This window comes from Rhododendron vialii, chromosome 8a (genome assembly GCF_030253575.1).
Source record: "Rhododendron vialii isolate Sample 1 chromosome 8a, ASM3025357v1".
NCBI lineage: Eukaryota > Viridiplantae > Streptophyta > Magnoliopsida > Ericales > Ericaceae > Rhododendron > Rhododendron vialii.
Window position 1 is genome coordinate 6,101,320 of NC_080564.1, and position 15,531 is coordinate 6,116,850.

At 39.6% G+C, this 15,531-nt stretch overlaps 1 protein-coding gene across 1 annotated transcript; it reads right to left on the reverse strand.

Annotated features, from left to right (window-relative positions):
• Positions 1-6,919: 6,919 nt before the first annotated feature.
• On the reverse strand, positions 6,920-12,995 carry LOC131298939 (ABC transporter B family member 15-like). Its single transcript, XM_058324443.1, has 8 exons — positions 12,749-12,995; positions 11,891-11,945; positions 11,588-11,766; positions 10,525-10,982; positions 9,858-10,398; positions 9,501-9,746; positions 8,521-9,177; positions 6,920-8,396 (listed from the first exon to the last, which is right to left on the reverse strand). Exons 1-8 carry the CDS (start codon positions 12,977-12,979, stop codon positions 7,014-7,016), a joined length of 3,750 nt encoding a protein of 1,249 aa, XP_058180426.1. The 5' UTR covers positions 12,980-12,995; the 3' UTR covers positions 6,920-7,013.
• Positions 12,996-15,531: the final 2,536 nt, after the last annotated feature.

Genomic DNA, 15,531 nt, shown 5'->3' on the forward strand with positions numbered 1-15,531 from the left:
CTCTCTCTCTCTCTCTCTCTCTCTCTCTTTCTCTGTTTTTTGTTTATCTCTGGCATGTGCATCAGGAGGCTTACTTTATAGTTTATGCGAAGCAAAACGTGGTTCATGCAAATTGACAACAAAACAAACGCCCGAAGAAATGGGATCCGGATCATCTCCACATATTTTCCTTTTCACGTTTACTCCATCTTTTCACCACAACATGACATCTCATTAATAAATTCAACCGATGGCTAAGATTAGATCTCAACCCCAACTTTGTCGTTCCTTTACTCCCTCCTAACACAGCTAACGTTTTCTCCTTTCTCCGTTTTCTTCTACGTTTTTTCTCTCTTCCTGAACGGTCAAACCCATCTCTTTCCTAGTCACTTCAATTTTCATCCCCCCCCCCAGCTCTGCGCTGTAAGTATTGGATTCACCTTCACCTATAATATTTTGATTTTGCATCTCTCTATTTACGTAGTAATGACTGATGAATACCAAAAACCACAATCAAAACCCTAATTTGATTTTGCATCTCTCTATGTGAAGTATAAAAAATCCAAATCCATATGGAAAGTACCAAAAACCACTATCAAATGAAATCACAGTACAAACAGAACCCTTATTTTACAGAACAAACACAAACCAAAACAAAATTTAATGAAGAGTCGGGAGAGGCCAAAATCACCGGAAGAATTGCATGGGGGCGGTTTCTTCTCTTTTGGGGATGACGATGGTGGTTTTTCCCCCCCCCCCAAATTCTGGACAGTGAGATCAAACGGAGAGAAGGTAGAAAACGTTAGCTGTGTCAGGAGGGAGTAAAAGGAACAACGCCGTTTTATTAAAGTTGAGGCTAAGATCTAATCTTGGCCGTCGGTTGAATTCATTAATAAGGTGTCATGTTGTGGTGAAAAGATGGGATAGATGAAGGGAGGAAAACATGTGGAGAGAATTCAGATCCCAAGAAATGTGCCGACTATTCAACTCCTAACCACTATATATGTTACTACTCTCTCCGTCCTGCAATGTTTGACACTTTTATGCATTTCTTTGTCCCATAATATTTGGCTAGTTTGAAAAGTCAATAGAAAAATTAGGTAAACTTTCCACTTTAGCCTTATCTTTTGCACATTAGACAACAATCAATTCAAATGAAAGTACACTTTTGATTACCCATGCAGTACACTTTCCATTCAATTTTCAATTTGGGAGCCACAAATCAGCGCCAAAACTTTTGGCATCTGACACCCAATTTGAAAAATAGTTGTGAAAGTTTTTTTTTTTTTTTTTTATGACAAAAGTTGTGAAAGTACACATGGGTAACATTGGAAAGTTTGCTCATTAATTGTATATCAAATTTTTTCTTTTAAAAGTTAGATTTTTCAAAAGTGTCAAACATTGCGAGACGGAGGGAGTACTATATTGTTCCGTTCGTCCGGTCCATCTGATGTTCTTTTTTCTCTGATAAAATACGAATACTACTTTGTCCTGGCAATGGGCAGTGGTTAGAACATCCACAATGGGTGTACCAATCAAGTGTGTTTAATTATGTGTGTTAAGACTTACCAAATAAAAATATATTTTTTGTGTCACAATACTTATATTAGTTTGTGTGTTAGATCTTGTAGTGTGCTAACATGTGCGTCAAATTTGACAACTATATTAGCAAATAATAAGTGAATTCCATATTTATAAGGGCAAATTTTCGTAGTCGTCCTTGTAGTTTTATGGTTGTCTCACTTTCGTCCCTTTAGTTTCAAAGTGCTCTATTTTCGTCCCTATAGTTTGTTTTACGTTCCAAATTGGTAAAATCATTAACACTGTTAACAAAACTAACGAAAAAAAGTGTTCCAATTTTCAATCCGTTTGAACCGGTGCGAAGATCTTATTTTTTTGATCATTTTATCCTAAATGATCGTAATGAATTTTTGGCTCTAAGACCTTTTAACGAGCACCTGAAGACTCCTTATTTAGTTTCAGGGCTCTCTTAGGATGCTCATTGAAAGGTCTAAGAGCCAAAAATCCATTATGACCATTTAAGATAAAATGATCAGAAAAATAAGATATTTGCACCCATTCAAACGGATTGAAAATTGGAACACTTATTTTTTTTCTGTTAGTTTCGTTAATGATGTTCACGATTTTACCAATTTGGAACGTAAAACAAACTACAGAGACGAAATTAGAGCACTTTGAAACTAGAGGGACGAAAGTGAGACAACCGTAAAACTACAGGGATGACTACGAAAATTTGCCCTTTTTTATAATTCAAATTCCAACCATAAAATATAAATGCTTATTACTCCAAATATATACTTGTGGGACCTATTTTTTATCCTAACACATATTTTAACACACAAATTTACCAAACTCATTATGTATGTTCTAACGTACTCCTATGTTAACAATGTCTAACACACTTAAGGGATTCATTTTTATTCTAATACACATTTTAACACACAAATTAATATACCAAATCCCATTGCGGATGCTCTTGTCACGATTAGCTGTGGTTGAGAGAAATTATTAATGGGAGATGGACTGTCGCCAATTGTGCGAGGAACTGCACACCAGTGGTTGAGAGAAATTATTAATGGGAGATGGACTGTCACCAATTGTGCGAGGAACTGCACACCAGTGGTTGAGAAAAATTATTAATGGGAGATGTTGTGCGAGGAACTGCACATCGTGCGGTCCGGCATTTTCCGGCCCCTAGCCGTATTTAGTTCAATAATCGATTTTCTTTATGCTATAGATCTCGTCGAAACACTTTATTGTGGTTTGAAATTCGGTTAATTGAACAGCGGTTATTATGTAATCGGAATTCAAAAATAAATCAAATATTGAGTTGTTTTTGTTTTCCGATCACCTTTTGATTGGGATCTAGTTGACATGATTGTAAAAAACACACTTGCGTGTTTTAACGAGATCTACAATTTTTTTTTTTCAATGGAGGAAACAAATTTATTAATCAAGTCATACGACATCTACAGATGAACTTCGAATACAGAACATAAGATCCGGCAAATACAGATTTTCACTCAAATATAGAGAAACAGAGACACAATACAAGAAAAGACTAAGAGACGAAACTAGTATCTAGCGCTTATGCAAGAGCCAAATGCTCACTTCACACCGTCAACATGGCCGGCTAATGTGGAGCTAGTACCTAGACACCACCGTCTTGGGATGGCGGAGCTCCAAATCAAAAATAACATTAAATCTGTGGAAATCAGTCACCCGATCTGAAAAAACCAGATCGGAGCAAATCTACCTGGGAAGACCCACCGGGACAAAAATCGGACCCAACATCTGGACAGAAATTGGCCTTATCATTCGGACATAAACCGGACAAGAGTCCGGACAAAACAAAAACGAAACACAAAACTCTAACCTGTAGAAACACTCAAAATAGCCACCACAGTACCGCCACCACAACCACCGCACCAACCACAAGAATCATGACAGCCCCTACTGCTGCCATGCCCAGTCCTAACACACCATATCCACTCACAGCATCGCTACCTACAACCTAGCAAAATCGCACCATCCACCACCCGAAACGGCCAAAGTGCCGCTAGGCAAGAGACTGGCTACTTCCAACAATGTAGAACGGCGGTCCACAACGGGATCCAAAAGGCTAGCGGAACGGGATACACCCAACAGAGTATCTGGCGAGATCTTACCGAATGGATGGGGGTGGGGTGGAAACGAGGAAGGAGGAGGGAAGAGAAAACAATAGCCCATAGAGGAGAGGAGCGTCGGCAAGGAGAGGGGAGAAGAAAAAGGGAGAGAGAGAGAGAGAGAGAGAGAGAGAGAGAGAGAGAGAGAGAGAGAGAGAGAGAGAGACGCTAAGGGGAGGAGGCGATGCGCCCCCCCCCCCCAAAAGCAAACAATGGCGGCTAAGGTTTCTCTGGTAAAAAGTTTAGAGCGAGAAAGAAGAGAGAAGGGAGAGCCTTGAGTATATTAGCGGATACGATTACAAAGAACTAGGCTCGTCAAAGGGCCAGAATGCACGGGGTGCGGTATCCCATAAAAGCTGCGGATAATCCACTAATGAGGGTCTTAGGTAGGACTGCAAATGAACCGAGCCGCGCAGCTCAGCTAGTTAGTGACTCGTTCAAGCTCGGCTCAGAAGTTAAACGAACGAGCTCGAGCTGATTTTTTCAGCTCGTTTTGTAAACGAGCCGAGCTCGAGCTAGGATAAGCTCAGTTCGAGTCGGCTCGTGAGCTGGGGTATATATACTTAAATTTAGGGTTTTTATTATTATTTCATAATTTGTTCTTTCCATTTTCACTTTCCAGTCAACCAAGGGAGGTAAGAGCACACGCACACTAGTACACCCCCACTCCATGATCGCCGATGTCACCGCCCCAAATCAACGCACCCATCGCCGATCTTCCACCATCGGTCGCCGATCTTCCTCCTCATTGCACGGGTAGTTTCTCTCTTTGTCTATCAACCTCTTCCACCGCCGGTCGCCGATCTAGAAGGAGAGAGGGACTGTGGTTCCCAGATCTTCCTCCTCCCATTTTGGTAAACTTTCATGGAGTTGGAGATATTTTTTGTTCTAGGCTTGCAACTTTTTTTTTTGGTAAATGGTTCTTCATGTATATTTCTTACTTTGGTTCTTAAAAATGATGGACGGATGGAATTAGGTGATTGTTTTGATTGAATGTGAAATCTGGATTGCAAAAAATGAGTGGAACCTTTTAACGAGCTCAAGCCCGAGCCGAGCTGGCTCGTTCATGTACTACTGAGTTCGGCCGAGTCTAGCTCGAGCTTTGCAAATGATTAACAAGCCGAGCTCGAGCCCAGATTTTCTAGCTCGATTTGAGCTTGAGCCTCCCTATAAATGATTGAGCCGAGCTTGAACACGTTAAAGCTAGGCTTGGTTCGTTTGCAGCCCTAGTCTTAGGTGACTAATGATTACATGATTAATCATGCATATAGCTGATTAAATAGGATTGAATTTTTTTTTAATGTGTAGTTAAAGGTTCATATTGGGTCGGCATTATTAATTTTAGCGTTAAATTGAGAGTGTTAAATATGAGAGAAGAGATATTTTGTTGAATTTGATAATGAAATTGTACAATGAAGCATTTATTTATACAAGAGGAAGGAGTACTATGGAAGAGAATCATCCCAATTATAATGAAATCGTAATAAATTACTATCAAATCACAATCTCAATATCACGATAGAGTAATTCTACCTCCACACCTAAAACATACACCTATATACACACCCACACACACAGCACACTAGAAAAATTGATCACGAAATTATTTAGTATATTCAAGGATTCTAACATTCCCTTCAAACTCAAGTAGGTCTGCTAACTTGAGTTTGAAAAAATCCACAGAAACTAAGAACAACCAAGCCAAGTCAGGAGAGAGAAACGATTAGGATAGCCAAATTCCTGGAGCCAAGAGCTAGGAGAATAGCCAGAAAGAAAATTAAGAGAAACCAAGAAAAACAGAAAAAACGAAGAAGCCAGTAATTGAAAAGCTATGAGCTCTGGTGGTGAAGAGGCATGGTGGATGCAGGCAACCAAAAAGCATAAAGGAGCTTGACACAGTAACTAAGTGCTTGGCGGACGACAGCGAGGCTTAAGCCACTCGTCAGGAGGTGAATATCCACAAGATCTAGATCTTATAGCTCTAATGCTATGTTAAATCTGAGAGAAAAAATATTTTATTGAACTCGATAATGAAACCGTACAATAAGGCCTTTATTTATACAAAAGGAAGGAGTCTATGACTATGTAAACGAATCATTCCAATTATAATGAAATCATAATCAATTACAATCAAATTATAATATCACGATATTATTTAGTACTCCGTATAAGCAAGAATTCTAACAAAGAGTTAGCACGGACATCATCATGTCTGCGTTCTTATGAACTTAACTTAAATTTGAAAATTGTCATTATTTAAATTTTTTCGTATTTGTTAGTTTTGCGCCAAACTTTTGTCGGCTATTGATTCGTTTCGATGAGACGAATTGAAAAAGTAAAATTTCTTTACTTTTACCTAAGTATTTTGAGAAATAATCATTTTTTAGCGCAAAAAATCACTTTTAGCACTAAAATGTGGTTATTTCTCAAAATACTTGGGTAAAAGTGAATTTTTTTTATTTTTCCGATTTGTCTCGTCGAGACGAATCAATAACTCATAAAAGTTTGGCTCAAAACTAATAAATGCAAAAAAAATATTTAAATAAGGACAGAATTCTCAAATTTAAGTTAACTTTAAGTTAAGTTCATAAGAATGCAGCTAATCGCATGATCATCTTTGCACACCGACAGCTGCAATCTAAACCCATGAAATCACAAACCGCAATTATAACATTACCTGGAAAATTTTGAAAAACAAAGCAAAAATCGTTTCCTTCTTTCTGCAAGATTTTCTCGCATAACGCTCCAAGATTTTCTTGTACAACGAGGAACAAAAACAAGTGAGCAGATCTAGCAAAATATACATGCAGTGTTCTTCTGTTACTTGGTTTTGGTTTTGGTTTTTCTCTTCGTATTTTTTGTTTGAACAGTTTTCTCTTCTTATTAACGTTAGGAAACAACCAAGTTGAGTAACAAAGAGGTAAAGGAGGGGAAACGTGAGAGAGAAACATGTTTTGTTCTCTCCCAACTTTGTTACTCTCTTTGTCATTTTTTTATAGTCCAGTATTCTATTTTGGAATGTCTCTTAATAAGTGTCTATTTTGTAAAATTAATGGATAAAAGTTTGTACAATTTTTATTTTTCCTCTAAAATTAGATTTCATTTTGAAAAGTTGTGAGTGAAAGTATAATGATGATATTTCCATAGAGGATAAGTAGAGGTAAAAACTGATATGAAATGTGTAATGATGTGTCTTCTTAATAAGTTAGAGTTATGATGCTGAACATTTAAAAATGAATAGAGGGAGTAATATTTACGTGATCTTAATATGGAGTCTACAAGGCTAAGGCCTATTTTGGGCTAATAAGCCAAATGACTTATTTATACATTATACACATTATCAATACATTATTCACTGTGTGCTACACTGGGCCTTGTTTGGAGGCTAACCAAAGAGAAATATGCTCCAGCAGGACCCTTACCCAGCAGAGAAGAGTGCGTCCCTTTCTCCACCACCTCACCTCTATCTACAACAGCGATCGTATCGCAGTTTCGTATCGTACTCAACCTATGAGCCACCACCACGCTAGTCCTACCCACCATCACCCGCTCGAGCGCATCTTGTACCACTCTCTCCGATTGGCTATCGAGCGCACTCGTGGCCTCGTCCAACAGCAAAATTGCTGGGTTCTTCAGTATAGCACGGGCTATCGCGATACGTTGCTTCTGTCCGCCCGATAGTTGGAATCCCTTGTCCCCGCACCATGTATCGTACCCGTCTTGTAAGCCCATGACAAATTCGTGAGCATTGGCTGCCTTGGCTGCTTCGATGATCTCGGATTCGTTGATCTTGTCGGATGCTCCGTACATGATGTTTTCCCGAATGGACCTCGCGAATAGAGTTGGCTCTTGATTAACAAGTGCAATGTGGTTCCTTAGTGACCTTAGATTGTATGATCTTATGTCGCGACCGTCGATTTTCACTAAACCTTTAAGTGGATCGTAGAATCGCTCGATTAATCCAATGATGGTTGATTTTCCGGACCCACTATGTCCAACCAGTGCTGTTGATTTCCCTGCTGTGATGTTGATTGAAAAGCTGTTGAATATCATTACGTCGGGCCTAGCCGGGTATGCAAACTGAACGTCGCACAGCTCCACGTGGCCTGTTATTTTGTCGGGATTGCAACTAGTTGGGTCATCGGGGTCAATAAGTGTGAGGCGATCCAACACAGCAAAAACTGATCCGACTGCATTAGACCCCTTTGCAATGTCATTGGTCATGGTTCCTGCATCGGCAATGACTCGGCCCGTGCTGACTATGATCATGAAGGTTTCAAATAGGGCTTTGGCCCCAATTTGGCCTTGGGAAACGAGCTTTCCCCCATACCAAAAGTCCAAAGCCATAATGCATACCATAAGGCTTTGGGAGGTACCGAGCCCAAAACCCGCGAACCATGACTGCCGGATGCTCTCTTGTTGCGGGCGTTCCTGGGCCTTTTCAAGCATTTGGAGGACTCGGGCTTGAGAAGAGAAGGCGGTGACTGTTCGGAGGTTGGAGACTGCTTCCGCAGCTACCTTGCTACTTTCATCCTGGGCCTTCATGGCCTTCTCGGACATGCTCTTGAGAAAGACACGTTTCATGTAGAAGCAGATGACGATGAGGGGTTGCACTGCTATCATGACTAATGCGAGCCTCCATGTGATGACCAGACCCAGGGTGCAAGCTGTGGTTACCGTTGACAAGGTTTGGATAAGTAGTGCCGTTCTATCTCCCACTAGAGATCTCACCTGCAAAATTGAGAAACGCCAAGAATTGATTATTTGTACAAAATCATTCATTGTACTCCACCAATTTTGAGAGAGAGAGAGAGAGAGAGAGAGAGAGAGAGAGAGAGAGAGAGAGAGAGCATACCACATTAGCATCTTTAGCAAGACGAGAGCAAATAGCACCACTAGAATTCTCATCCTGATCAAACCAACCAACTTCAAACGTCAAAATCTTGGACAACATCCTCTCTCTAATCCTCTTTGTCAAGTGCTCCCCCATGTATGCAAAATTATAATGCTGAATTATGTTAACTAACAGCGACACAATTGCCAACCCAGCGAAGCACAACGCATAAATCCTTGTCTTATACTTGATCTCATTATGATCGTGCAAGAAAAAAATTGAAATCATCGACCCCATTGTAAAACCATAAATTGGTTGGACCGCACCGCATATAACCGCACTTATGCACCCGATCATCGCTTGCTTCCACTCAGGTAAATTCATCGCTAATAACCTCCGGAATGAGGGAACTGGAAAAAATTGGTTTCCTTTAACCATAGAAGGCTTTTCCAGTCTCTGACTCAGGTTGGCTGAGTTCGCTGAACTCGATCGACTGACAATTGACAATCTTCGACTGCTGGTGTTGTTTGAATCCATTTTTGGGTTATTTGATGAAGTTGCGTCATCCTTTGATGGAATTTGTTCTCTGTTGTTCTCTGTTTGTTGAAGTCGGACCAGGGATGCGTATAGACCATTTTCATCATGGATTAATTCGTCGTGTGAGCCGGTTTCCATTACCTGCCAGAACATCTATTTTTTAGTTCCCTTCAAATTTTCACCACAATATGACTAGAATTCCCGCAATTAGGCATAACAAAGCAGGGGACACCTTAGAATTTGGAATTAGAGCTAAAAAGTGTGTAGACTGATACAAAAAGCCAATGTCATTCCATTTAGGATTTGGGTTCTCTTCGCTATCGACTAGCTTAGGCAACAGGCAGTTATTGGAGATGTGCAAAGGTGAAATTTACTCTCTAAAATGTTGGTTGAGGTTTCCAGTACTCTTGTCCCTCTCGTAAATATATTGTAACAAGACTTCTTGTGAAATTATTCATTATTACCTGGCCATTTTGGACGACGACTATGACGTTGGCGTTTCTGATGGTCGAGAGGCGGTGAGCAATGACGATCGTGGTGCGGCCCTCGGCGACGTTGTCGAGTGCTTCTTGCACGACTCGTTCCGATTCCGAGTCTAATGCGCTTGTGGCCTCATCCAGTAGAAGGATGCGCGGCGCCTTGATTATGGCCCGAGCGATTGCTATTCGTTGCTTCTGTCCCCCGGATATTTGGATTCCTCTCTCACCCACCTAAACGAAAGGATGAGTGCATTAATCATATTAGCAATAAGAATTCTCTAATATTAGCACCATAAACAATATACTATTGATAAACTATTGCTCTATAAACAGAAAAAATACCTGGGTATCATAACACTGAGGCAACTGAGAAATGAAATTATGAGCATTAGAAGCTTTAGCAGCATCAATAATCTCTTCCATATCAGCATCTTCCTTCCCAAAAAGTATGTTCTCTTTAATACTTGTAGCAAAAAGTGCAGGCTCTTGACTCACCAACCCCATCTGAGATCTCAACCACTTTAATTGAAGCTTATCAATGGCGACCCCGTCGAGACAAATTTGTCCTCCTAATGGATCATAAAACCTCTGTAAAAGCGCGATCACTGTCGATTTGCCCGACCCACTCCCGCCGACTAATGCCACCGTCAAACCCGACGGGATTTTCAGGTTGAAGTTTGTAAAAATGGGAGTTTCGGGCCTTGATGGGTAGGCGAATTCGACGTTTTTGAATTCAACTTCACCCAGTACATTCTCGAGAACTTGGCCGTCCATGTTCTCCGAATCGATTTTGGGTACTCGTGTTATCACTTCCAATATTCTCTCTCCTGCTGCTGATGCTTCCGAGAAGTACCTTATGTTGGATAAACTGGAACCCAACGATCTGATCAAGAACATTAGGGAAATTTTAAGAATTAACCCATGATACGACAAAGATGATTAAGGTGAATTTTCGCTTAAATGCTATACTTTGCTAATGAAAGCATGTAAAGAGGGTAGAGATACATACAATCCACCATTGGTAATGGTTCCCCCCACCACGAAAACACTGCCGCCGTGAGCGCCATGGTACATGACCAGTCTGCTACCATAATAAGCCATGATGGACCAAATTGCAAATACTATGCCATTGCTGCCAATGGTTAACCCTTTTGCCAATCCTTGCCTTAGCCCTAGCTTTACAGTCCCTTGAAGGGCAGCAGAGTAATTTAACAAGGTATTGCTCTCTCCAACAAAGGCATAAACAGTTCTGATGGAAGAAATTACTTGCTCTACTATCGTTCCAGCCTGGTTGTATTCTGCCCTGATTTGTCTGGCTATTCCCATTAGTACCCTTCCGTAGATCAAACTAGGGATTAGCAGAAGTATCACGAAGGGGAATGCCACAATTGCTAGCCTCCATAGCAATGTAAATGCAACCACGTAAGCCCCAACAAACGCGGCTAAATTCATCAAGAACGATGGGACCTGTATTGATCATTTATAAACAAATTAGACATTCTAATTCAGAAGATGACCTACATACTAGAACTAGTCCAAGTGAACTTTCTTGAATCCATTTTGCGAAAGAAGTTAGGCTCCGTTTGTTTGGGCGTAAAATGTTTTTCGGTAAAATATTTTACCTATTTTTCGGTGTTTGGTTGTGTAAAAAATGAGAAAAATATTTTACATGTAAAACATTTTCCATTCAATGGATGAAAATTACTTACCCTTAAATCTTCCGTAAGTTATTTTCCGAAATAAACCCGTTGCCTTCTATTGCAATTATCGCTGCTCAGTTTCCTCAATCGTCAGTTCTGATCCACGTTCAACGCCAATATTCACAAATCTCTCTACCGTTTATGGCCCCTCTCCCCTCTCTCTACACTATTTTGTTAATTTCAAAAAATATTTTCAAGTACCAACCAAATACCGGAAAATAAAAGTTAGAAGTTTGTTTTCTGAAAAAATATTTTACATGGAAAATATTTTACATTGTAAAACATCTTGCATCGAAACAAACAGAGCCTTAGTTTCGCAATTTGTCTGGACGAGGAATTGAAGAAAAGAAAACACTTGTAAGACCAACCAACCTTTACACTAATAACATCTTGAATTGCAAGACTATCGCTAGAGACGCTTGAAATGACTTCTGCGGTGCTTGTCACATTCAAATCAAAGTAACCCACGTCTTGCCTTAGCACTGCCTTCAAATATCTTGATCGCATTCTTGATGCTTGTCTTGCACCTGTTCTTGTCCAACAATACCCCTCTACAAGCGTATCCATAGAACATATGACAGAGAAATAAAAAACATCATGCCCCAGATTAATCCCCATTTAAGAAACACAAGACAAGAAAGAAAGGAAATCAAATGGATTTAGACTCAAACCCACCAAGGAAACAAGCCAACCATTGCCCAAGCGCAACGTAGCACAGCTCTTTCGCATTCTGCAGGTCACCAAACAAAATCATCCTTTAGAACTAGGACTATGATAAAACAAAATTGCCATAACTTATTAACAAAAATAATGAAAAGAAAAGAATATCTCTAAAAGATTTGTGTCAACCTGCCCTCCCCAATTTTCCGCGAAAGCATAATATTGGATGAATGTGTCAATTTTGTTAGGGGTGCAGACAACCTTTGGCAGTGGTTTAGCCAGGGGGTATGGGGGCTCCGCCCCCACAGCACAAAGTGCCGCAGTTCGGGGTGTAATTTTGGCTATAGGACCTGACCTACTTATATGCAGTTTGTCTGTAATTAGGGTATCAGATTTTAGAGAAAAACAAAGAGAGGCGAGAGAAAATGCAGGTCTCAGAGATATTGCGAGAAGACTTATACTCTTGATTCGATTTTATAGTGGATTGGTGTGGCTTTCGTGGTTTTTCCTTGCGTTGAGGTTTTCCACGTTTGTCTTGTGTTTTTTCTCTTCTTGTTTGTTACACATTATTTTTCTGTTTGCTTGCGATTTCTGTGATCCTAATTTTCAAGATTCGTAGGGGCATTGTGAGTTGAACAAGTAATTCGATTCCTAACAAATTTAATCATGCTTTGATCAAAATTTGAAAACTCGTAGGGAACAATTATGAATTTCTATGTATTTTTATGCATTGTAGTTGCAATATTCATGCAAATATTATGTATTGTATGGTCGGTTAACAAAACTTAACAGAGTTAAGTGCTATGAGATGAAGTTTGGCTACACATATAGGTGCATTTAAGGAAATAGAAAGAGAGACGGAGATAGAAGGACCTTGTCGACAATTTGAGATAAGTTATCGAGGGTAGAAAGAGAACTGCCACCGATACTGTTTATAAGCTTGCTCATGACAAGCATAATCGCGGGGGTAGTAAGTCCGTCGCCAATGGCCCCGAGGAACCCGAGGCTCATTAGCAACATATCATAGCCATCCGCATGCATAAAAATGGATCGAAATGAGCCAATATTGCTCTTCTTTTGGATCCCCCTGCCTTTCTCCCTCATTTTCTCCCTCCCTCCCTCTCTCTCTCTCTCTCTCTCTCTCTCTCTCTCTCTCTCTCTCTCTCTCTCTCTCTCTCCCCGTGTGTGGCTTCAAAAAGCGGCTGTCATTTAACTGGTGAGGAAATAAATAGAGGGAGATGTCTACATATTTATATAGCAATGTTGTCAGTAGAGTTCAATGTGCTTGGCAATAGTATTGCCTAGCATAAGCCATACATAAGGGGATCTTGATTTGACTTTATATTTTAATCATGTATCGTCATTACTGACGATAGTGGATCATGGGGCCCGCTTTTTATCTGGACTACCTCAATTGGGCATCTCCCCAGTTTTTAACGGCAGCAGATCATGCCAACAAATACTAAAACGAGAAAGATACAGATCCAAACGTGTTCGAAATTGTTTAATAATGAGTGTAGTAAATTACTCTTGTTTGCATCGATTATCTCTGTTAGGATCTGTGTATATCCTTAAGTCAACGTAGCATTAATTATATTATAATTACTTTATTCGTCCCATTTTGTTGATTTCTTATTCCACTTTTATAAATATCCCAAAATATCGGTCATTTTTGGAAAGTCAAAAGGAAAAAAAATGTTTAAATTTTCAAAACTCACCCTCATAATAAAAATAATTTTAATAGCGAAAATTAAAGGACAATAATTGAAATCGAAACCGGCTTTTTGAAGAGACATGCAATATTAAATGCATATCTTCTTAAAAAGTTGAAAATCTCAGAAGAAAAACTAACAAAATGGGACGAAAGTAGTATGAATTAATTAATAATTCTACTCACACACCTCTCAAACAGACCACCTAATAGAGTAGTTACTTAGAGTTACTCCGTCCACTTTGACATGATTTTTCTTAACATATATAGTATGAGAATTGGGGTCTCGGAAAAAAACTTCATCTATAGGTTACGGTTATATCGATCCCACATCTATTTCTCTCTTCCACCTCTTCGTCCACCACCTCTGCATCCGAGTAATTAAGCCACATGACGGAGGGTTAGAGACTCCGACCCACATCGAAGGATTTAGACTTGGAGAGATTTTAAAGAAAAAAAGTAGTTCAAATGTACATGTGGTTAAGGAGAGATGATCAAGGCGGTTTGACTTTACTACTCAATTAATCAATTGATGATGGTGGTCACGGGGGTAAGCTATGTATTGGATTTGGAACTATATATATACCTCAATTAGCACCTCCATTTTAACATATTCAACTACTATACTCAAAACAACTACTCAGAGTCAAAGAATCTCCAATTGGGGAGAATGTGCTATGGGGGAGTCAATTCCCCATTCCCCAGTAGAAGGGTTCCTTTTTTTTGGTAAGATAAGATAATTCTTTTAGAACCCTGCTCTATATTGGTACTGACCACCCCCATATCGATGGGTACCTACGAGCACGTAGGACCCACTATGGGTTCAGCACTGATCAGAGTCGTTCAATTTTTTTTTTCAAAAAGAAAAAATCGAGTGGACTCATGAAAAATCAGCCCAATGCAATATGTGTAGGTGCTTGATACACTTATTGCCAATTGATTTTAAGTCGACAGGGGTGTATGTCTTGACTCTGTACACTATGATTCAACCGATTTTCATGTCTGGGTGGTCATTCAACTTTTGGTTGGATGTATTACTTGTTTCCAGATGTCAATTTTCTGTGTTTTATTTGCTTTCATATGAATGCCTCATTGTTTGGATTCATATCTTGAGCTCATTTCATGTACCCTTTCTTCCCTCAATATTGTACCTTTGTTCGAGCTTCAATAAAAATAAATAAAAAAATTTGCCGATTAGGAAAAGGAGTCGCCAAGATCATCTCATGTGACCATATCTTACCTGAATGCTAGTGCTTTGTTGGGCGTTAAATGTAGATGGGGAAGAGATTTGACTTACAGAAATTTGTTAAAACGGAAGAGGATGAGATTGCTAAAACGGAGGGATATACATTTGTTGAGTTGGCGGAGGATGAGTTGGTTAAAAGGTAGGAATGTGTCTCTCTTTCCATGGAATTTTAATTTCCAGATTCTCTCTCCGTTGGCCTTTGTTCTGGAGCCGTCCATGGTCTGTCAAAGGGTATCCCGGTTTTTGTCAAGTCTTTTATTTCTCACAGCCTTTGGCGGGTTTCTTTTTGATCGCGCGGGTTTCGAGGTGTTCGGGTGTTGAGTTTGGGACTTTTTTCTTTTCTTTTGCCCTTGTTGTTTCAGTTGTTGTATTGCCTTTTTTGTTCTTTGAGTCTCGGGTGGCGTTTGCCTTTGTGTCATTGATCATTTTAATCTTTCTAATCCTGTCCAAATATTAATAAATTTTCTCTTTTACTGAGAAAAAAAGAAGATCTTGGTAGGTTCGATTTCACATCACATAGGATATCGCCCTAGCAGAGGATCTTGACTCTTCGTTTTTTCTGCCATCACGAAAAGAAATAGGAAAAGTAAATTTTGTAAGACACGAGCTAGCAATGCACTATTAATGTCTTGACCCATCATGAGTACGTAAAATTACACTGAACCCTTTAAATATACACTAACTAATTGCACATAAGTT

Bases quoted from the DNA above. Each gene is read 5' to 3' on its own strand.
- LOC131298939 (XM_058324443.1), bottom strand. From the start codon at position 12,979: ATGAGGGAGAAAGGCAGGGGGATCCAAAAGAAGAGCAATATTGGCTCA. The intron at 9,747-9,857 runs GTATTTTTTCTG...CCTTTCGTTTAG, and splicing joins CTCAGTGTTATGATACCCAG to GTGGGTGAGAGAGGAATCCA. The intron at 9,178-9,500 runs GTAATAATGAAT...ATGTTCTGGCAG, and splicing joins TCGTCGTCCAAAATGGCCAG to GTAATGGAAACCGGCTCACA.